This window comes from Odocoileus virginianus, chromosome 4 (assembly GCF_023699985.2).
Source record: "Odocoileus virginianus isolate 20LAN1187 ecotype Illinois chromosome 4, Ovbor_1.2, whole genome shotgun sequence".
Lineage (NCBI taxonomy): Eukaryota > Metazoa > Chordata > Mammalia > Artiodactyla > Cervidae > Odocoileus > Odocoileus virginianus.
Genome location: NC_069677.1, coordinates 20263080 through 20287198, shown reverse-complemented (window position 1 = coordinate 20287198; position 24119 = coordinate 20263080). Strand labels below are relative to the sequence as shown.

Here is a 24119-nt window from a genome sequence, read left to right as displayed (position 1 = left end):
TTTTGCATACTTCCAGCTCTTCTAGACTTTCAAAGTGTGGTCTTAGAATCACCCCAACAGCAGCAGCGGTACTTAGGAGTTTGTTAGCAATGCTGACACTCAGGCCGCCCTAGTCATGCAGAACCTGAGTCTGCATTTTCACAGGGTTCCCAGTTGATTCCTGTAATTAACCTCTGGGAAGCATCAGTCTGGATCACTTTCATGCTCATGCTCTGAGGACATCAGTGGATTCTCACTGCCTACATGCCTGTCTGCTGCATCTTTAAGATTTACACTGGCTAAGAGCCTTACACTAGGTCCTCTTCATCCCCTGATATGGTGCTGTGTGCTCTGCTCTCTCACTTAGGTCATGTCCTGGACTGCATTTCCCCTTCCAGCTTTATTTATCATTATGCCCCTTAGTAAATTCTATCAGCCAAATGGAACTGCCTGCTGATCCCCCAAAGCTCCTGACACTGTGCCTTGGCCTCATGATTGGACTCGCTTACTTCGCTCTATCTGGTATGCTCTCTCCCTCCTGTTCTTGCAGACCTTTTCTGTCCTGCAGGGATACTATGCCCATAAAACCTTTCCACAGTGATTCAGTGAGAATAATTTTCTCTTCCTTCTCTGTGCTCACCTTCTACAACATAATATAGTTCATTTTGAGGAAAGCACTGCTTAAGTCAGGGCCTAATTCTGACTCACCTTTGTCCACACCCATCTCTGCCCACCTCTCAGTACTTAGTCCAGTGTCTGACACGTGGTAGGGCTCAGAATCCACCATGGACTTGACTTGAATCGAATTCAGGTAGAGACATCCACTGCTTGAAACTCTCCACTGACACTAGTGGGGTCCCTCCATCGAGTCCTGCCTCCATTACCCTGGACCTCCAAGCAGCTCAAAGCCCAGTGACACTCATCCTTGAGTGAAAGCACTCAGGCTGAAAAGGGCCTCAAATCTATGAAGATGGTAATGACCTGTGGCAGGACTCTGGCAGCCACAAAAACACCTCTGTCGCCAGAATCCATTTATCCTGGGTCAGGGTTATCAACAACCACCTAATTAAACATGTTGCTTTTCTCTCTAAATTCCTCCATGGCAGCAGCCTCATTCAGAAAGCTAATGGTCCTGAGTAACCTGAATTACAGGACAGTGAAGGCATTTAGTTACTGCAGTCACAAACATACTTGCAAGTGTTTTTGTTTTTCCAAGACTGCTAAACAATTAAGGAGGAGTCAAGAAAGGCCAAGAGGTGGGATAAAGTCTGATGTAGCTAAATGCCCAGCTCCAACACTTATTATTGATGTGACTTTGTAAGTAAGAGATATGTAAGTCTCTTATATCCTCTGAGCTTCAATTTTACCACTTCTAAAGTGGGTATGTAAAGGAGGATATTAATTTAAGAATTCAATCATTTAATATATATACAATGCTTACACTAATTTTTTGCCATATAGTATGTGCCACCCAAGAGTTTTCTTTGATAATAATAATTATTATTAATAGTCACTCATGTATATATGCACTTATGTGTTTACTGAGCTCCTTACATAAGTCAAACTCTACCCTAAATGATGAAAATAAAAAAATAAGTAAGACAAAATTTCCATCTTCAAGAAAGTCTCAGTCTTGGGAAGGAGAATGTATAAATGAAATGCAGCACAGTATGATACTTACTGATACACAATCCGGCAAATAATTTTGTGGGAGCGCAGAACTCACTGTGTCTGTATGGTTGACATAGGTCAGGAGGATAACCAGGATTAAGGGAGGAAGAGAAATTTCCAAAAAGATAGGACGGGAAAGAACATCCCAGGAAAGAGGGGAATCTGTTCGATAACTGAGGCAGGCTCAGGGAACCATAAGCAACTCAATGTGGCCAGATTACAGTGAATAAGAGTCAGAGGACTAAAAACAAGCTAGAAAGGCTTGAAAGGAACTAGAAAGAAAAAAACTTCAAAGGCCAGACTAAGGAGTCTGGATCATATATTTCGTTCTGGAGTCACAAATTAGAGAGCCATAAGCCGTTTCCACCCTGCTCAGTTTTTAAAAAACTTGAATTTGGATGTGTTCTGTTAGAGCATATTCTCCCAGTTTGCCAACGCCTTGTCACTTCCCATTGCCTTCCACTGGCTCCTCTTCATCCCCTGATGCAGTGCTGCGTGCTCAGCTCTCACACTCAAGATGACCAACTGTATGCATCTCTTCCAATCCCAGCTCCTGTGACCTCACCTTGGTATCTTGAAATCAGTCATGACAGAACAATTCATACCAAGGAAACAACATCAGGGCATTATCATTATTAATATTATTGTTTTAGAATATGCTTACCATTTAAAACACACCACTGCGTTTATGTTTCCTTCAAGACCACTATATAAGCATTTCTATCTTATTGAAAGATATCACATTATTAGAAAGGCAATAGATTCTGGAAACAATTGCCCAGTAACTTAAACTTGTTGCTGTTCAGTCGCTAAGTTGAGTCCATCTCTTTGCAACTCCATGGACTGCAGCACACCAGGCTTCCCTGTCCTTCACTGTCTCCGAGAATTTGATCAAATTCATATCCATTCAGTCAGTGATGCCATCCAACCATCTCATCCTCTGCCATCCCCTTCTGCTCCTGCCCTCAATCTTTCCCAGCCTCGGGGTCTTTTTCAATGAGTCACCTCTTCGCATCAGGTGGAGCTTCAGCTTCAGCATCAGTCCTTCCAGTGAATATTCAGGGTTGATTTCCTTTAGGATTGACTGGTTTGACCTGGCTATCCAAGGGACTCTCATGAGTCTTCACCACTGGAATTCAAAAGCATCAGTTCTTTGGTGCTCAGCCTTCTTTATGGTCCAACTCTCACATCTGTATACAACTACAGAAAAAACCCATAACTTTGACTATACAGACATTTGTTGGCAAAGTGATGTTGCTGCTTTTTAATATGCTGTCTAGGTTTGTCATAGCTTTTCTTTCAAGGAACAAATGTCTTTTAGTTTTGTGGCTACAGTCAGCCTCCACAGTGATTTTGGAGCTCAAGAAAATAAAATCTACCACTTTTTCCAATTTTTTCCCATCTGTTTGCCATGAAGTGATGGGACCAGATGCCGTGATCTTTGTTTTTTGAATGTTGAGTTTTAAGCTGGCTTTTTCATGCTCCTCTTTCACCCTCATCAAGAGGTTCTTTTTAAACTTGGTCTCAATTATTTAGGGGACTGCCAATATGTGTTTTAGTAAAGAAAACAAATAAGACCTCAACCTTAATATGGAGGCTATCAATCCATTTAGTCCATTTACAGTCCATACATATCAATCCATTTACAGCTGTTATACAAACAACTATTATAGTCTTTTATGAATAAAAATGCTGCCTGATTCACAAAGAGGAAATTGTTTTCACTCTCTGGGGCCCCTAGGTTATCCCAAAATTCCCTGATGTAGGGAAAGTAGGTTGGGTCTAGGAAGAGTAATCAATGCGAAAAGAAAAAAGCTTCTACTTCCACTATATGTTCAATAGAAAGAAATACCAAGTTTAAGAATTACTGTGGCTTCTGAAATGTGCTATGTGAATTATAAAAATGAAGACCTCCAAGCAAATCAAATTACTAGGGAAATTGAGAAAAATTGTATAATGATGAAAGGGTCAATCCTTTCATCCAGGAAGACAGAACAATCTTAAATGTGTATGCACCAAATAATAGAGCTGGAAAATATGTGAAATAAAACTGATAGAACTGAAAGGAGAAATAGAAAAATCCATGATTATCCATGAGACTTTGAGATCACTTTTTCAATAACTGATATAAAAATGAGCAGAAATTCAGCATAGATTTAGAATAATACTAGGACCCAATCAACAAAAATCTGGTTCTCTGGAAAGTTTAAAAAAATTCACAAACTGCTAGCAAGAATGACAAAGAAAATTTTTAAAAAGGAGACAAGGAGACACAAATTATCAATATTTGGAATAAAACAGGGTGTATCACTACAGACCTGATAAAAAACAGAGATATAATAAAGAATTATGGCTAACAATTCTGCACATATAAATTTGACATCTTGGATGAAATGAACCATTTCTTCAATACACACAAACCACCATGACTCACCCAAGACAAAATATATGTTTAATTTAACAATTAGGGAACTAAATTTGTAATTGAAACCTTCCCCCAAAGAAATATCTAGGCCTAGGTAGTTTAATTCTCACTGGAGAATTGTATTAAATGTTTACAGAAGAATGAACACCAGTTTACATAATCTTTTCTAGAAAATGGGTGTTCCTCATAGCTCAGTTGGTAAAGAATCCCCCTGCAATACAGGAGACCCCAGTTCGATTCCTGGGTCGGCAAGATCCAATGGATAAGGGATAGGCTACCCATTCCAGTATTCTTGGGCTTCCCTGGCGGCTTAGCTGGTGAAGAATCTGTCTGCAATTTGGGAGACCTGGGTTTGATCCCTGGGTTGGGATAATCCCCTGGAGAAGGGAAAGGCTACCCACTCCAGTATTCTGGACTGGAGAATTCCATGGACTGTATAGTCCATGGGGTTGCAAAGAGTCGGACAGGACTGAGTGACTTTCACTTTTCTTTCTTTTAAAGAAAATAGAAGAGAAAGGAACACTTCCCAGTTCATTCTATGATGCCAGTTTTAACCTGATACTAAATTCAGATACAGTACAAAAATAAAACTGCAGACCAATACCCCTCATGAATATAGATGTAAAAATTCTTAACAAAACATTAGCAAACAGAAATCAGCAATATAAAAAATATAAGCATATACCATGATCAAGTGGGGTTATTCCAGGGATGCAAGGTTGCTTTGTATTAGAAAATTAATCAGTGTGCTCCATGATATTAAAAGGCTAAAGAAGAAATATCATATGATCAGATCAATTGATGCAAAAAAAGCATTTGACAAAATTCAGCACATTCATTCATGACAAAAACAGTAAAAAATAAATAACAGAGGGAAATCTTTTCAATTTGATAAAGAGAGTCTGCATAAAATCTATAATTAACACCACACTTTTGGGAAAGAGATGTTTCCTCCCTAAGACTGGAAACAAAATGGGTGTGTCCACTCTTACTACCAATATTTAACATAGTTCTGGAAGTTCTAGCCAGCATAATAAAGCAAGACAGGAAATAAAAAGCATACAGGTCCAATAGGAAGGAATAAAAATTGTCCCTCTTTGTAGAAGGCATAATAATCTATGAAGAAAATTCCAAAGAATTACCAAAAATTTTCCAGTACTAATGGATGAGTTTAGTAAGTTTGCAAGATATACAGTCAACATATAAAAACCATTTCTATAAAAATTAAAAATCAATTTTATTTCTATGTACTAGAGCAAAAACAAATAAAAATACAATAACATTAATAATGACTCAAAAAAAGGGAAAATATTTAAGTGTAAATCTAATAAAATATATATAAGACTTACATGCTGAAAGCTACAAAATGCTGATGAAAGAAACAAAGATCTAAATACCATATCCATAGATTGAAAGGATCAACATAGTAAATATGTCAGTTCTCCACAAACTTGACATACACGTTCAGCATAATTCCTTTCAATCTTAGCAAGATTTTTGTAAATATAAATAAAACTATTTTAAGTTTTTATGGAAAGACAAAGGAAATAGAATAGTTAAACCAATTCTAGAAAAGAAGGATAAAATGTTTCTCATTGGCAATTCCTATTTTCTCCTACGTAACTTCAGCCCCCGGCCAGAGCTGATTGGAGAAATAGAAGCTAAACTGGTTAGCTGATGTGGGACCCAAAGGAACGACCTGAACTAAAGAACTCCTTGCCTTGAGAGTCTGAACTGGGAGAGTTAGGGCTACAGAAGCTAGTTAGTTATGAGAGCAGATCTGAAAATTCATGTATAGTCAGGACTTAGGATAGAATTAAAGGTCACAGGCAAGGGAGAACTAAAAAGGAAAAAAAATAAAAAAACATTGACAGTGAGCAGCAGGAACACATTAATCAGGAGGAAACAGATGAGGTGTGTAGAAGGATACACAGACATCATGAGACAGCTCCCCAGGGAGTAAATTTCATTCCTCGTGACTTTCCAGGTTTCCTAAAGCCCAACTGTGCTCTGGTTCCTGTTCTTGAATTTCTGTGGGATTCCTCAGAGTATTTTTATAACACATCTCTTCTTCCTGGACTTGCCTGATGTGGGCTGTGTCTCCTGCACCCAAGGAGATGTAACTATAATAATACATACAGTAAGCAAATATCTCTCCCGTTTAAAAGAATAAAACAATGGAGGTGGCAAAATGTGAGCATCTGTTGTATCTTGTCCCTCTGTTTTTCCCTTTCTGCCGCCTCCTCAGAATTAGTCCTTGTTCTCCTGCCAGCTTCTTTGGCTTTGGATCAAGTGAATCCCCTGAAGTAGATTCAGGGGAGGAGGGGAGGAGAGAATCCCCCCAGGGGGTGGGCCTCTTGTTAGCCTCTGGTGTGCCCTGGAGGACGGAGCTATTCAACAGCTATTCAGTCCTTGTGTGGGAAAGAGAGAAGGATGGGGTGTGCCCAGAGTCTTCTCTTTTGTGTGACTTTTAAAATATCCTCCTATTGACTGTCCTGTGCTAGGGAGGGCACATTTGCCCGTGCTATAGGGAACGTAAGTGGGAGAAGCAGCTAGATGAAATGTACGTGGCCTGGGCTGGGACCAGATGGCTCTATCATGGGTACTAGATGCACATTACTTTATTGGGGCTTGGTTCCTCCACCTGGAAAGTGGTGATAATAACCATTTAAATGTGAAAGGGTTAGTCAATCAATCATGTCCGACTCTTTGTGACCCCACAGACTGTAGCCTGCCAGGCTCCTCTGTCCGTGGGGATTCTCCAGGCAAGAATATTGGAGTGAGTTGCCATTTTCTTCTCCAGAGGATCTTCCCAATCCAGAGATAGAACCCAGGTCTCCCGCATTGCAGGCAGAGTCTTTACTGTCTGAGCTACCAGGGAAACCTGGTGAAATGCGAAGTATTCACAAATTGCAAAGAAATTGTGGTCATTTCTGCACGTGATGTGGCCTCTGCTTAAATCTTCCACTCTCCTCCATGTTCCCCTTGCCTTGGTCATGTTGGCTTCCTCATTTTTTCATAAAACATGATGGATCCCATCTTTAGGACTCTGTTTTCTGGGAAAATCATTGACCATTGCTCTTTTTCTGCAATCAACTGGTGTGGTTGTTGTTCTGTAGTTGCTAAGTTGTGTCTGACTCTTTTGCGACCCCACGGACTAGAGCCCTCCAGGCTTCTCTGTCCATGGATTTCCCAAGCAATAATACTGGAGTGGCTGTCATTTCCTTCTCCAGGGGATCTTCCCGAACCAGGGATTGAACCCAAGCCTCCTGCATTGGCAGGCGGAGTCTTTACCACGAAGCCACCAGGGAAGAAATCAGTTGGAGCAATATGAAATTTCATGGTAGGACTTTTCTTACTCAGGGGGAAAAAAAATTGTGGACACATGTTAAAGATGTATTGGAGAAATGACTAAATATTCCTGAGACCCTTTTCTGTGCACCTTCAGAAAATCATCCCTACCTTGCAACCTGTGGTTTTTACAGCACTGAGACCTTCACTAAAAAGCAGGGAATGAAAAGTTGATAAGAGAGTCTTCCTTCAGGGCATCAAATAGATGCCTGAGGCTCCTTCTCCTCATCCCCATGGACAATGGGCTGAAAATCCAGACACCTGAGTCTGTGGACTTGTCTTCTCATTGTCCAGTCTCCTCACAGCATATGAACTCTTCCTTAGGCAATTTCCCCGTCTCCCCCGACATTGTGGAGAACTGTGTATTCTTTAAGAGCTGAATGCTTTTCTCAGTATTCCCCGTAGCTAAGCACAGGGCCTGGTTCATGACTGGCTGCATGGGATAGTGGGAAAAAATGAACCACAGGAAGTCAAGTCAGGGGAAGGGAACAGAGAAGGTTTGTGGACATCGGGTTTTTATTAGAATACTGTGTTTACTTGGAGGGTCCCCTATTTTAAACAAATTGGAGAGGCCTGGGGAGAGAGTAACCAAATGATTGAAAGAATTGCATGTGGGTTATTTAGCTAAAGGTTTTATAAGACTTCACTTAACTCAGGGGGAGGGAAATTGCTTTGCTTCAATGCCATGCATTTTTCAACTGTTTGTGTTTGAATAGCAAACCCAAATTGGATTCTCTTCAGGGCCTGGAACCCCAGTGGGTGCTAGGGAATATGTGTAGAATGAATGATTTAGTGTTTTCCTTCTGAGTTGCTGATCCCTGACTAGCCAAGATGCTGTCTTCCTCTTTCAAGGGCTGGTTATGCTAAGAGGCTGGAAGTTACACAGGAAAGATTGATTTATAAATCAGGTACAATCACTCTATTCAATATCTGGGAAGATGTCTCTAATGAGTGGGGTGTGTGTGTGTGTGTGTGTGTGTGTGTGTGTGTGTGTGTATAAGAGTGTGTGTGCATATTATATGTGTTTGAGGGAATAATATAAAAAAATATTTTAGGGAGAAAGCTCTTTTCCAAATAACAAATTGATCTGACAGCCCTGAAAGAGCTGCTGAGGGTATTGTTAGGCACAGGGCTGGAGCCAGCGGCAAGGCATCTGGGATGGGTTGAGTAACGGGGTGGGTGTCCCAGAAGCTTGCTCAGGAGGTCCTGCCTCTCATTGCTGGCTCGCTGTTGCCCTCTTCTGGCCAAACTGTTGTAGTCCCAGGAAACGGCAAATCTCCCGGAGCAGCTAGGATCTGTTTCCGTGAAGCCTGGGCCCCTTCCCCGGCAGAAGGAAAATGCAGCTAGTGCCGAGGAACAGCGGTGGTGGGAGGATGTGGCCAATCCACTGCCAGCAGAGACAGGCTCCCATCACCGATGGGAGGGATCTTATGATTCTAGCTTTTTATTCCACATTCTGCTCATTTGCTAAGACTTTGCTCTCTCCTTGGCTCTGTGCTGGGCCCAGTGAGGGAACCCAGACAGGGCTCAGTCACTGTGTCTACACCAAGGGTCTCCCATCAAGTCTGGGGAAAACGGAAAGACAAGTACAGAAAACTGTGACTAAGGCCACAACTGAGACGCTGCTAAATGCTTGTGTGTATTTAAAGAGTGTGTGTGTGACTCTTTGCGACCCTATGGACTGTAGCCTGCCAGGCTTCTCTGTCCAGGGGATTCTCCAGGCGAGAATACTGATGTAGGTTGCCTTTTCCTTCTCCTGGGGATCTTCCCAACCCAGGGATTGAACCCTCATTTCTTATGTCTCCTGCATTGACAGGTGTGTTCTTTACCACTAGCACCACGAGAGAGATGACATCTACTGAAGGTGAGGAAACTGAGGGGAAAGCACCATTAAACAGCAGAATTTAATATGGAAACTTGAAGGATAGGTGATTTTTACTTATTTTTAAAAAATATCTTAAAAATACTCAGCCACACACACACACAAATGAGATAATGCCATTTCTAGCACATGGATGGACCTAGAAATTGTCATGAGACCTAGAGATGTCAGTAAGTGAAGCAAATCAGACAGAGAAAGACAAATATCAGATGATATCACTTATATGTGGAATCTAAAAAGGTGATAAAAATGAACTTACTTACAAAACAGAAATAGGGTCACAGACATAAAAAACAAACTTACGGTTACAAAAGAGGATAGTGGCAAGGGGATAAGTTAAGAGTTTGGGATTAAAATACGCATACTACTGTATACAAAATGAATAGTCAACAGAGACCTGCTGTGTAGCTCAGGGAACTACACTCAATATCTTGTGGTAACTTATGATGGAGGAGAATGTAAAAAAAAAAAAAATATATATATATATATATGTGTGTGTGTGTGTGTGTGTGTATGGCTGAATCACTTTGCTGTATACCTGAAACTAACACAACATTGCAAATCAACTATATTTCAGTGAAAATTGGAAGCATATATCTCTTTTATCATATGAGTAGAATGTTTATCATAAAAATTTAACTTTGATTAATGAAAGCATGGGGCCTCCCTGGCGGCTCAGGCAGTAAAAAAATCCACCTGCAATGCAGGGGACCCAGGTTCAATCCTTGGGTCAGGAAGATCCTCTGGAGAAGGGAATGGCTACCCACTCCAGTATTCTTGCCTAGAGAATTCCGTGGACAAAGGAGCCTGGCAGGCTATAGTCCAAGGGGTTGCAAAGAGTTGGACACAACTGAGTGATTTTCATCATTATCATCAATGAAAGCATGAGAAGAAACAAAAGTCACTTGAAATCCTACCACTCAGAAATGATCAGTGTTCACATTCTGATGTACAAATTTTTTTGTCATCATTGTTACAAAATTGGAAGTACACTGAAGGTACTATTTTGTATCCTGCCCTTCCTCATTCTTTTGGTATGAACATTTTCCCAATGTTACTGGTTTATTTATTTATTTTTTGGCAATGTGCTATTTTATGGGGGATTATTTCAATGTGCAAACCAAAGGATAAGATTCTTCAAGAAGCATGAGGCAAAGCTTGTAGGTTGCACTACATAAGAACTAATAATTCTTTCAAAATAATTATTTATTTTTTATTGGAGGATAATTGCTTTACAATAGTGTGTTGGTTTCTGCCATACATCAACATGAATAAGACATAGGTATATACATGTGTGCCCCCTCTTGAACCTCCCTCCCACCTCCCACTCCATCCTACCCCTCTAGGTTGTCACAGGACACTCGGTTGAGCTGCTGTGTCATACAGCAAATTCCCAGTGGTTATCTGTTTTACACAGGGGAATGTATATGTTTCAATGCTCCCCTCTCAAGGAATTGCTACTTCTTTACTAATTCATTTCAGAACTATTTTGGGGGAACCTACTACCTTGGAGACATAATGATAAGACCTGACTTTATGATGTTTACAGGATAGGAGAGGAGACTGACATTAATTACATAATCACAGAAATAACTATAAAATTGCATCTGGGGTAAGTACTGTGGAGGAGAGACGTGAAGTTTATGAAAGTACGTATTAGAAACAGGAGAAGTGGTCGTGGAGGTGGGAAAGCTTGCCAGAGTAAGGAGTAATTGAGCTCAGCACTGTAGGACTTAAGTAGGTAAAGAAGATCAGGAACAACGTGGCTGGCAGAGGTAATAACACAGGCCAAGTCCCTTCAGTAGGGCTAGGCATGGTGAGTCCTAGAAACTAAAAAAAGATCCCGGAGAAAAGAGTGCAGAGACTTGGCCTGAAATAGCATTGAAGAAATAGGTAACATCCAACTCTGCAGAACCTCAGACTAGGTGATTTTTTTTTTGTGTGTGTGTGTGTCATTTCTCCTAAGAACCATGGAGAGATATTGAAGTACTTGAACCCAGAGTTGGGAGGTAGGGACCAAATTTATTCTCAAACTGGTCTACTTCATTGCAGTATCATGATGAGGCTGGGAAGGAACTAAAATGTGTAGATAAACCACGTCCAGGTGGCTCATAGCCCAAGCCCAGTGAGAAGGTGACTGCAGTGGTCCAGGCAGGAGATGTGGGAAGACTGGATTAGATTGTTGAAAGTCAGGATGGAGAGAAGTGAGCAGTTTTGAGAGCTATTTGAGAAGTAGAATGTTTAGGACTTAGCATGTGAGGAGAAGAAATGAGAGAAAAAAGACTCCTAAGTCTTTCTTAGGAGTCTTTAAGGAGGATTTCCCTCTAAGATAGAGAATGCTGAAAGAGGTCAAGCTTTGGAGAGGATGGTCATGGATGCTGTTTCACAGAGACAATGATTCCAGGATGGGCATAGACCATCACATCAGCTCCTTCCAGAGGTGGCTTTTACCACACTTGTACACCATGCTGAAAAGTCTTTTATTTAAGTGTTTGTGGTCCCAGGGAGAAAGCTAACACTATGCCTGGATTTGCTGTCTCCATACTTATTTCAGGTCCTTGGACTACTGTTTGCTCTGTGTAAAGCATTGGGCAAGTCATTTATTGTAATGGTCTCTGGACCTTCGTATTTTTATCTTTAAAATGAAGCTAATAGCATCTAGTCCAAAGGATTGTTGGGAAGATTAAACAAAAGCATTGATATTCAAGGGCTTTGTGATCCTCCACAAGTTGCACAGAATCATTATTGATATTCTTATGCCTATATTTGTTTTGAATATTACCACCAAACTTAAATTACATTAATACTAGTAATATAAAATTCAGTGTTTTCTCCAAGAGTTCTTTGGGAAGAAAAGGTGTGATTGAAGTCTAAATAAGTAAATATACCACCCAGAAGCTAGAGATGGTGGCCCCAAACTATTTATAAGCCTGTGTGTTTACTTGGATTCCGACTTTCCCGACATGAAAATTATGCAGAGTCTGTGTCACAGCAGAGCACTCCATGTTCCTAAAAAGAACTCTTTTTTCCCCCCTGAATCCATCCTTTACCTTTTAAAATAAACCTCATTATGGAGTGCTGACATTTTCAGTAAAACCTTCAACCAAAATCTGAGGATATTTTAGACTAAAAACAAGCCTGGTTTATTAGGCACAGCTTATAACTTGCTGCTAAGTAGATACAATCTATTTAGAGAAATTTATGTAGATAGCTGATAAAACGTTTCAGAATCCTCATCTTTTTCTGCCTAAGACAGAGTGTTAAACAGATTATCGAGAATTCTCTCTTCATTTGGTGGAGTAGAGTCTTGCAACATCGTTGGAGTGGATGGAAGCCATAGGACCAAGATTTAAACCAGATCTCTTGACTCTCCAGTGCTAACTCTATCTCCATATTCTAGTTGAATGACTGTAGGTGTGACCTTCTTCCAAGGGAGGTAGGGAGTTGCAAAGCTAACACTTGTACGTGCATAATGACCAGAATATAATAAGGCCACAGCCTCATGGTTCTTTTTCTATGTCTGTTTCTCAATATTTCTTCCTCCTTCAGTTCCCCTTTTCTCTTCTTCATGTATTCTTCTGCTCCTCCTCCCATTGATTTAAATCCTAACTTTGTCTTGCCTGTCTTTGAACTATATTGAGGAAGGGCATATATTGGGTTACCCAAGGTCACCTAGTCACTTAAGTGTGTAAGTCGTTCAGTTGTGTCCAACTCTTTGTGACCCCATGGACTGTAGCCTGCCAGCCTCCTCTGTTCATGAAATTCCCCAGGCAAGAATACTGCAGTGGTTTGCTGTTTCCCTGCCAAAGATAGTAACAGCTCCTTTACAAACCACTGATTGAGAAGTTTGTCCCTGAATCCTCTCCCCAAACTTATAAGATGAGTACTGGTACTGTCTCCATTTCACAGACAAGGAATGCAAACTACAGACAGGCTCAATGTCCAATCTTACAAGGTCTGTCACTAGCAGAGCTGGTTGTTTTCACACCCACACTCAGCCAACCTAAAGGCCTCCAAAAGACTTACGATTGGCAATCAGTTATCAAAACAGATATTTATTTATTGTAGGCTATTTGACAGGAACAGATTAAATAGCCTTGTACAGGCTCTACCCTCATGGAGTGTGTGTGTGTGTGTGTGTGCATGCGTGCGTGCACACACACACACGTAGGGATGATTCTTAGACCAGAATCACTGGAATTGCCCTAGCCTCTGTACTTCGATGTCCATTCTGACTTATCAAGGCTCACACGGTATCAGTTACTAAACCTCTTACGTATCATTCCTTCTTACAAATGATGGTAAGAGCTGAAAACGGAAATGGATCAGAATGCTTTGAAAAATGTAATGGGGATACAAGTTCACACAGGAGTTGAAGAAATCTTTGAATGAGGCATTCAAGCCATGACTTGGACACCGAGTTTTCTCAGCCTGCTGTGAGATGGTGCTGGGCAGATGCCAGACCATTGGATTTGATCCTGAAACTGAAAGGGTGCCATTTAATAAAGTCAACAGGGAAGTAACATCAGTCCTTTTGTATTTTAAGAATAGCACTGAGGTTCAGTGTGAGAATGGATGGGAACAGGGTGACCAGTCTTAATCTTTACATTAGATTGATGATTTGTAGTGGGAATTCAGATATGTATCAGCCACAAATCATTCTTTTCAGACTCTTGAAAGTAAAATGAAAGTGTCAGTTGCTCATCTGTGTCTGACTCTTTGTGACCCCATGACCTGTAGCTTGCCAGGCTTCTCTGTGGAATTCTCCAAGCAAAAATACTGGAGTGAGTAGCCATTCCATTCTCCAGGGGACCTTCCCGACGTAGGGATTGAACCTGGGTCTCTTGCATTTCAGGCAGATTCTTTAACATCTGAGCCACCAAGGAAGCCCAATCATCCTTTCCAGTTTCTGAGGGAGACAAAATATGCACTGAAAAAGTTATAATACAAGTCATCATGCAGTGATATATACAAAGGCTGCAGCAGACAGACAGCAAATACTGTGGATGAGAGGACTTTCAGACCATGCTCACTTTTTTAAAATCAGAAGCCATGGCTTTCACTTTTTCCTGTTCTCTCTGTTGAATAGATTCTTAACTCTCAGAAAATTTCGTTGCATACCCTGAAAGACTCTGAAATCTGAAGCAAATCAACTCAGTAAACACTTACCTAGTGTCTGCTTTGTCTTTGGTTAAGAATCATATTTCACTCATTTCACACAGGAAAATGAGAAAATGAGCTCAGTATAATAGAATAACTTGGGCTGGGGTCAGTGAACCTATATTCAAGTCTCCATTTTATCTTCATTCAGCAATTTGACCTTTGAAGATTAGCATAAACCAACACTTAGTTGTCCAGATTAAGTTGAAATTACGAGATATTTTTCATGTCCTTTGAGAAAGATGGGCTCCATGAAGGTTTTCTAGAGAACTGGGAAGATGTGGAGGAGCATGAATCAGTTGATTGCCAATGTGATACCATCTTGCTATTGCCCTGATGGAACCTGTCAATGATAATCATCTCTGAGCTCTGTGGGCATAAAACATTTTCCTGTGATCCTCTCCCTCCCTCCTTCCTTGGTCATGAGGCCAGAACGAGAAAGAGGATGACTTTCTTCAGCTCCTCTTTCTTCCAAGGTGATAAACCTCATCATTTTTTTGTGTTGGTAGAGATGTTTCAGTGAAGACGATTAATTTGGAAAGATTATGCCATCGACTTTTCTTCTCTGTGGTCATTTTTACAGGATAGACCACTGGAACAATGAGAAGGAGAGGATTTTGCTGATCACAGACAAGACTCTCTTAATTTGCAAATATGACTTCATCATGCTTTGCTGTGTGCAGTTGAAATGGATTCCCCTGAGTGCTGTCTATCGCATTTGCCTGGGCAAGTTTTCCTTCCCTGCGATGTCACTGGACAAGTGAGTGTGAGGTCCTAGACTTGGGAAAATGGTGCAGTGGGGCTGGGGCATGCAGGGAAAGCAATCACAAAGTTCAGTTCAGTACTGTAACCTGGGAGAAATCAGGGGAGAACGGGGAAGCTGTAGTTGAATTTATCAAACAATCCTGAGTTCCTACTCTATGTCAGATATTCATAGATACAATTTTTAACATTTCACAATTTACATAGTACTTTAATATGAGTACCTGACAAGTGAATGGTTGAATGTAAAGTGGAAAGAGCTGCGGGAACATGGAAGAAATGTTACTAACCTAATTCATATGACAGAGATCAGAGAAGCTTTCCTGGAGAAGCACTTGAGGCAATGTTTGACTTGGGGTAGGAGTCAGTCACAGAAGAACAAAAGCTTAAGAGTATGTCAAGCAGAAGGAAGAGAGAAGTCAAAGAAATGAAGGTGGGAAAAAGTGAAATGCCTCTAGGAAATTAAATTATTCTCTAAAGTGTAATGGACAGAACCCATGAGAGCTAATAGCACTTCTTGAAAGAAGTCTCTTTAGAGATTTAGTGGAGGGGACGCCAGCTATCTTGGAGATATTGACAATTACCAGGACACCTGATGAGTTTTATGGCAGAGGATTGCTGAACTGAGTAAATTCTTGAGATGGGCTCAGAAGTTTCTTCGACATTTTAAGTCTGAGCCAGAGGATAGCCATCTTCCTCTGAACTGTAAGCTCATTGAGGGCAGGTATCTTTGATTATTGTTGTTGTTGTTCTTTTAGTACCTGGTATTGGGCATAGTATATAGTAAGAACTGAAAAATCTAAAATTCTGAAAAAAAGCATAGGTTGATCAAGTGATTGGTTTTCTTTTCATAAAGCATACCATACTAAAGACCTATTTTTTATTTCTTCTTTTCATGGATGCTAGAAACAATTGATTCAGTTCACTAACTTTTTGAACTGGTGGGTTTTTCAATATCATATGCACATTGTAAACATATATTTAATATCACAAAAATTAGTTACTGTCAGCATCTCTCTCCTATCCCAAACCTTAAGTTTTCCAGAATTATCTCCATAGGAGATAATCAACAGTTTCATGTTTTTTTTCCCTTTGAAAAATAGACTGTAAATATATAAGGATAAAATTGTCTTTTGTGAACATATGTATGTTTTTATATATTTATAATATTTATCAATGCAAATATTTATCACAAATTATTTTACAGTGGGTACACATACCATAAAATGCTTTGCTTCAAGCTATTTCACCCAAAAATATACCTTGGAGACACTATTATATAATCATGGAAAGATTAACTTCAGTCTTTTTAATATTGCAGAATATTCAAATCTAATCTATTTACCGAGCCCCATATTAATGGGCATTTAATCTTTTCTACTAAAAGCAAAGCAATGGGCTTCGCTAGTGGCTCAGTAGTAAAGAACCTGCCTGCCAATGCAGGAAACAAGGTTTTGATCCCTGGGTTGGGAAGATCTCCTGAAGAAGAAAGTGGCAACCCACTCCAGTACTCATGGACAAAGGAGCCTGGTGGGTTACAGTCTGTGTGATCTCAAAGAGTCTGATAACAACAACAACAATAGGACTTTGCATAAGTATGCAAATATATTTGCAATGTAAATTTCCACAAGTGGAAATATGAGGACAAAAGTCCTGTGAATTTTAATGATAGATGCTGCTGAATTGCCTTCTAAACAGATGGCAGCTGGTTATGCTCCCATAAGTATTAATCCTTTCTCATGTACCCTCAACAAGATTGTGTTTTATGAAACTCTTTCTTAGTCAGTGAGATGAAGAAAAATATTTTTATTTTAATTTCCATCACTAGAATTTGAAGGAAGTTGAGGGTGTTTTTCTTATGTTAGAAAGTATTCTTATCTATATTTCTGTGAACTGCCTATTTTTGGCCATACTATGTATTTTTTTTTCTATTGAAACATTGATCTTTTTAAATTGATTTATAAGAGATCTTAATATATGAAGGAACTTGGTCCTGTTTATGCCATATATTATTGCAACATTTTTTCCCATTTATCATATTTCTTTTAACTTTCTAATGCCGTATTTACTGTCTTTGAGTTTTAGGTAAGTTTCTAAGTTTCTTTCTGAGAAAGGTTTTCTCTACCAACGAAATTACAAAATATATTTCCAAGTTTTCTTCTAGTGTTTTTATAAATTTTTTTGAAAATATTTATTTGTTTATTTATTTAGTTGAGGCATGCAGGATCTTCGATCTTCACTGTGGCATGTGAGATCTCTAGTTGTGGCATATAGGATCTATTTCCATTACCAGGGTTCAGACTTGGGCTCCCTGTATTGAGAACATGGAATCTTAGCTACTGGACCACCAAGGAATTTTACTTTTAAAAATACTTAAATTTATGTTTCATCTGGAATTTATCTTAAGTATGGAAAAAGATAAGCCATCAACTTTATTTCTTTATCCAGATGGCAGACTAGATTTCTCAATATCATTTATTCAATTCTCCCCTTTATCAATAAATATTGTATTTTACCATGTGTATTTGTGTTTATTCTGAGTTACCCATTTCACTTATTTCTTTATTAGAGTGCAAAATGCTTTTTAATTATTAAAGGAATTTATTGCCATTTTAATATCTGCTAGAGTTACTCCCATCTTATTAGTCTTCTTTTTTAAATAATTTGTTTATTTAGGCATATTTATTTCTCCATGAGCTTACTTAATTTAAAAAATTCTGTTGTTAATAGTATTTTCAAATATTATATCAACAATTTAGTCATAAGATAAACACATTTAGTTATAGTGTGTGATCCTTTCTATATGTTGTTGAATTCAGTTTGCTAATATTTTATTAAGGAGTTTTGTGTCTATGTTCATGAGGATATTAGTCTATTATTTTCATTCTTTTGTAATGTCTTTGCAGAGTATTTCGGTTATGCTGGTCCCATAAAAGAAGTTGGAAAGTGTTCTCTTCTCTTCTATTTTCTATAAGACTTTATGTATAAGTGGTATTATCTCTTCCCTGAATGTTTGTTGAAATTTACAAGGGAAGTTTTCTGGGCCTGAGATTTCTCTGTGGGACAGTTTTAGATACTAAATGACTTTGTTTTATAAATACTGAGTTACTCATATTTTTCCTTCTCTGGTAATTTTGGCAAATTGTATTTTTCCAGGAATTTGTTGTTTAAGGTGTTTCATTTAAAGGCAAAAAGTTGTTACTATTCCATTCTTATCCCTTTAATGTCTTCTTTCCTGATATCAGTGATCTGCAGTGTCTGTTTTCTTTCTGTGAAAGAATCTATTGATTTTGTTGCTTTTAATAAAAATATGCTTTTCACTTTGCCAATTATGACTGCTTGATTTCTAATTGATTTTTACTATTTTATTTTTTCCTCTACTTACTTTCAGTTTACTTTATTTTTTAACTTTTTAATTTGAAACCCTGAAACATTGATTTTAGGCTTTTCTTCTTTTATAATGTGAGCATTTAAATCTATAAATTTCCTTCTAATAGCTGCTTTTACTACAGCTCACAGATTTGGGTATATTGTGCTTATACTATCATTCAGTTAGAAATATTTTCTAATTTTTCTTGTGATTTCTTCTTTGACCCACAGATACTTTAGAAGTCATATTGACAAATTTCCAAATATTTTGAGTTTTTATTGATATTTTAATATTATTGAATTTTAATTTAGAGAACACAGTATCTTTGACTTTAATCCTTTTAAATGCATTGTAGTGTGTTATTGCCAAATTCAGACTTAAACTGAAGAAAGTAGGGAAAATGACTAGACCATTCAGGTATGATCTAAATCAAATTCCTTATGATTATACAGTGGATGCGATAAATAGATTTAACAGACTAGATCTGCTAGACAGAGTGCATGATGAACTATAGACAAAGGTTTGTGACATTGTACAGGAGACAACTGTACAGGGATCAAGACCATCCCCAAGAAAAAGAAATGCAAAAAAGCTAAATGGCTGTTTGAGGAGGCGTTACAAATAGCTGTGAAAAGAAGAGAAGTGAAAAGCAGAGGAGAAAAGGAAAGATATATCCATTTGAAAGCAGAGTCCAAAGAATAGCAAGGAGAGATAAGAAAGCCTTCCTCAGTGATCAGTGCAAAGAAATAGAAGAAAACAGTAGAATGGGAAAGACTAGAGATCTCATCAAGAAAATTAGAGATACCAAGGGAACATTTCATGCAAAGATGGGCTCAATAAAGGACAGAAATGGTATGAACCTAGCAGAAGTAGAAGATATTAAGAAGAGGAAGCAATAATACACAGAAGAACTGTACAATAAAAATCTTCATGACACAGATAATCATAACCAGACATCCTGGAATGTGAAGTCAGGTGGACCTTAGGAAGCATCAAAGTTAGTGGAGGTGATGGAATTCAAGTTGAGCTATTTAAGTCCTAAAAGATGATGCTGTGAAAGTGCTACACTCAATATGCCAGCAAATTTGGAGAACTCAGCAGTGGCCCAGGACGGGAAAAGATCAGTTCTCATTCAAATCCCTAAGAAAGGCAATGCCAAATTACTGCACAATTGCACTGATCTCACACACTCACAAAGTAATGCTCAAAATTCTTCAAGCCAGGCTTCAAATATACGTGAACCATGAACTTCCAGATGTTCAAGGTGGTTTTAGAAAAGGCAGAGGAACCAGAGATCAAATTGCCAACATCTGCTGGAAAAAGCAAGAGAGTTCCAGAAAAACATCTCTCTCTGATTCATTGACTATGCCAATGCCTTTGACTATGTGGATCACCACAAACTGGAAAATTCTTCAAGAAATGGGAAAACCAGACCACCTGACCTGCCTCTTGAGAAACCTGTATGCAGGTCGGGAAGCAACAGTTAGAACTGGACATGGAACAACAGACTGGTTCCAAATAGGGAAAGGAGTACATCAAGGCTGTATATTGTCACCCTGGTTATTTGACTTATATGCAGAGTACATCATGAGAGACACTGGGCTGGATGAAGCACAAACTGGAATCAAGGTTGCCAAGAGAAATACCAATAACCTCAGATATGCAGATGACACCACCTCTTATGGCAGAAAGCGAACAAGAACTAAAGAACCTCTTGAAAGTGAAAGAGGAGAGTGAAAAAGTTGGCTTAAAGCTCAATGTTCAGAAAACTAAGATCATGGCATCTGGTCCCATCACTTCATGGAAAATAGATGGGGAAACAGTAGAAACACTGGCAGACTTTATTTTTTTGGTCTCCGAAATCACTGCAGATGGTGACTACAGCCATGAAATTAAAAGACACTTACTCCTTGGAAGAAAAGCTATGACCCACCTAGACAGCATATTAAAAAGCAGAGATATTACTTTGCCAACAAAGGTCCATCTAGTCAAGGCTATGGTTTTTCCAGCAGTCATGTATGGATGTGAGAGTTGGACTATAAAGAAAGCTGAGCACCGAAGAATTGATGCTTTTGAACTGTGGTGTTGGAAAAGACTCTTGAGAGTCTCTTGGACTCTCTGCAAGGAGATCCAACCAGTCCATCTTAAAGGAGATCAGTCCTGGGTGTTCTTTGGAAGAACTGATGTTGAAGCTGAAACTCCAATTCTTTGGCCACCTCATGCGAAGAGTTGACTCATTTGAAAAGACCCTGATGCTGGGAAAGATTGAAGGTGGGAGGAGAAGGGGATGACAGAGGAAGAAATGGTTGGATGGCTTCACCACTCATTGAACATGAGTTTGAGTAAACTCTGGGAGTTGGTGATGGACAGGGAGGCCTGACATGCTGCAATTCATGGGGTCGCACTGGGTTGGACACAACTGAGTGACTGAACTGAACTGAAAGAAGAGCGTTAAAATCTGCTCTTATTGTGGGATTGTCTCTTGTTTCTTTAATTTAATTTAATTTGTTTTTGCTTCATGTATTTTAAGAGTCTGTGTTAGATTAATACATATTAATGATTGGTATGTCTTTTTGATGAATTGAGCCTGTTTTAATTATGAAATGTTATTTTCTATCTCTGGCAATATTCTCTCTAGTACTCTACTTTATATCTCTTATTATTATAGGCACTATAACTTTATACTTATTTTTTCTTAGTATATATTTTTGCATTTATTTTCTTTCTCTACATATTTAGAATGCTTTTCTTTTTGAGACCACAAAGTTGTATCATACTTTTAATCTGTTCTGATGGTCTCTGCCTTTTAACTGGAGTGTTTAGTCCCTTCACATTTTATGTAATTTTGACATGATTGAAGCTAAGGCTACCTTAACTTGTTTTCAGTTTCCCTCTTCTATTTTTTACTTCTTTATCCCTTCCTCACTGCCTTTTATGTTGCAGTTCTCATGCATGTTACTTTTATTGCATTTCAAACCCCAAAGGATAATACTATAAATTTTGCTTTAAGAAATCATGTGTATTTCAAAGAAATTAGAAAACAAAATTATCTTTTATATTTATGCATGTTTTCAGTTCTTATGCTCTTAATTTGTTCCAGAAGATTCAAGTTTCTCTTTGATGTCATTTTACTTATACATGAAAAATTAATTTTTAGCATTTCTTTGTAATGTAATTTACTATGAAAAAATTTCTTATTTTTTAAGGGGTGGGGAGAATCTTTTTTAGCCTTTATTCTTCAGGAGTATTTTCTTTAGTTAGAGGATTCTGATTTGACATTTTTTTCTTTCAGCTTTCTTAAGATGTTCCACTGTCTTCTGGCCTCCATAATTTCTGAAGAGAAATCCACTATCATTTGAACTACTATTGCTCTGTATATTCTCTAAATGCTTTCAAATGTTCCCTTGATCTTTAACTTTCAGAAGTTTTATTATCATGTGCCTACTCCCTTGAGTTATGCTATAAATTCCCAGTTTCATTACACTGTTTAGAAAATGTCTTCTCTATTATTTCTACTCTTTGGGATTTACTAAATATTTTTACATTTCAATACTTAATTTATATCAACATTTCATAAACACTTGAGTGTGCAGTCTCTCCTTTTTTGTGTGTAGAATTTGATAAATTGCTCTTATATATACATTATCATTATACTATTTGTGTTTTGTCTGTCTTTGCCTATTATTTATTGGTCAAATTTTTTGGCCACTTGATCTATCATAGACTGAGGAGGAATTAAATTTTCCTTGATTACAAGTCTTCTTCTTTTTTGTGTTTTTCTTTTGTGTCTTTATATTATGAATGTTTGTCTTGTCTTGTTTGATGTACGACCATTTATAGATGTTGAATCCTTATTTTAGATTACAATCTTTTCATTATAAAGTTTATTTTCTTTAATTTTTTCCTTGTATATGATCTTGTCTGCTGAGTATAGTGAAGCTTATGAACATTTTGTTTGAATTTTCTTCATATATTTCTGTCTGATTTTTTACTTAAAATTTTTGGGGTTTATTTTTCGATGTGTGGTTTTTTTTTTTTTTTTCATTTATTTTTATTAGTTGGAGGCTAATTACTTCACAACATTTCAGTGGGTTTTGTCATACATTGAAATGAATCAGCCATGGAGTTACATGTATTCCCATCCCAATCCCCCCTCCCACCTCCCTCTCCACCCGATTCCTCTGGGTCTTCCCAGTGCACCAGGCCCAAGCACTTGTCTCATGCATCCCACCTGGGCTGGTGATCTGTTTCACTATAGATAATATACATACTGTTCTTTCGAAACATCCCACCCTCGCCTTCTCCCACAGAGTCCAAAAGTCTGTTCTGTACATCTGTGTTTCTTTTTCTGTTTTGCATATAGGGTTATCATTACCATCTTTCTAAATTCCATATGTATGTGTTAGTATGCCGTAATGTTCTTTATCTTTCTGGCTTACTTCACTCTGTATAATGGGCTCCAGTTTCATCCATCTCATTAGAACTGATTCCAATGAATTCTTTTTAACAGCTGAGTAATATTCCATGGTGTATATGTACCACAGCTTCCTTATCCATTCGTCTGCTGATGGGCATCTAGGTTGCTTCCATATCCTGGCTATTATAAACAGTGCTGCGATGAACATTGGGGTGTACGTGTCTCTTGCATATCTGGTTTCCTCAGTGTGTATGCCCAGAAGTGGTATTGCTCGGTCATATGGCAGTTCTATTTCCAGTTTTTTAAGAAATCTCCACACTGTTTTCCATAGTGGCTGTACTAGTTTGCATTCCCACCAACAGTGTAAGAGGGTTCCCTTTTCTCCACACCCTCTCCAGCATTTATTGCTTGTAGACTTTTGGATAGCAGCCATCCTGACTGGTGTGTAATGGTACCTCATTGTGGTTTTGATTTGCATTTCTCTGAAAATGAGTGATGTTGAACATCTTTTCATGTGTTTGTTAGCCATCTGTATGTCTTCTTTGGAGAAATGTCTGTTTAGTTCTTTGGCCCATTTTTTGATTGGGTCATTTATTTTTCTGGAATTGAGCTTCAGGAGTTGCTTGTATATTTTTGAGACTAATCCTCTGTCTGTTGCTTCATTTGCTATTATTTTCTCCCAACCTGAGGGCTGTCTTTTCACCTCACTTACAGTTTCCTTTGTCGCGCAAAAGCTTTTAAGTTTCATTAGGTCCCATTTGTTTATTTTGCTTTTATTTCCAATATTCTGGGATGTGGGTCATAGAGGATCCTGCTGTGATTTATGTCAGAGAGTGTTTTGCCTATGTTCTCCTCTAGGAGTTTTATAGTTTCTGGTCTTACATTTAGATCTTTAATCCATTTTGAGTTTATTTTTGTGTATGGTGTTAGAAAGTGTTCTAGTTTCATTCTTTTAGAAGTGGTTGACCAGTTTTCCCAGCACCACTTGTTAAAGAGGTTGTCTTTTTTCCATTGTATATCCTTGCCTCCTTTGTCGAAGATAAGGTGTCCGTAGGTTCATGGATTTATCTCTGGGCTTTCTATTCTGTTCCATTGATCTATA

The 24119-nt window shown here is 38.5% G+C and overlaps 1 protein-coding gene across 3 annotated transcripts in view; it reads left to right on the top strand.

Moving 5' to 3' along the window:
- Positions 1-24119, top strand: part of TPRG1 (tumor protein p63 regulated 1) — a 177237-nt gene that overhangs the window by 62952 nt on the left and 90166 nt on the right. For all 3 annotated transcript variants that reach the window (XR_011487246.1, XR_011487245.1, XM_070466246.1), the window contains exon 4: positions 15052-15228. Coding sequence is in view for 1 of the 3 variants with exons in the window: in XM_070466246.1 (XP_070322347.1) it covers positions 15052-15228 (177 nt within the window). In the remaining 2 variants the exon portion in view is untranslated. The remainder of the gene's footprint in view (positions 1-15051; positions 15229-24119) is intronic.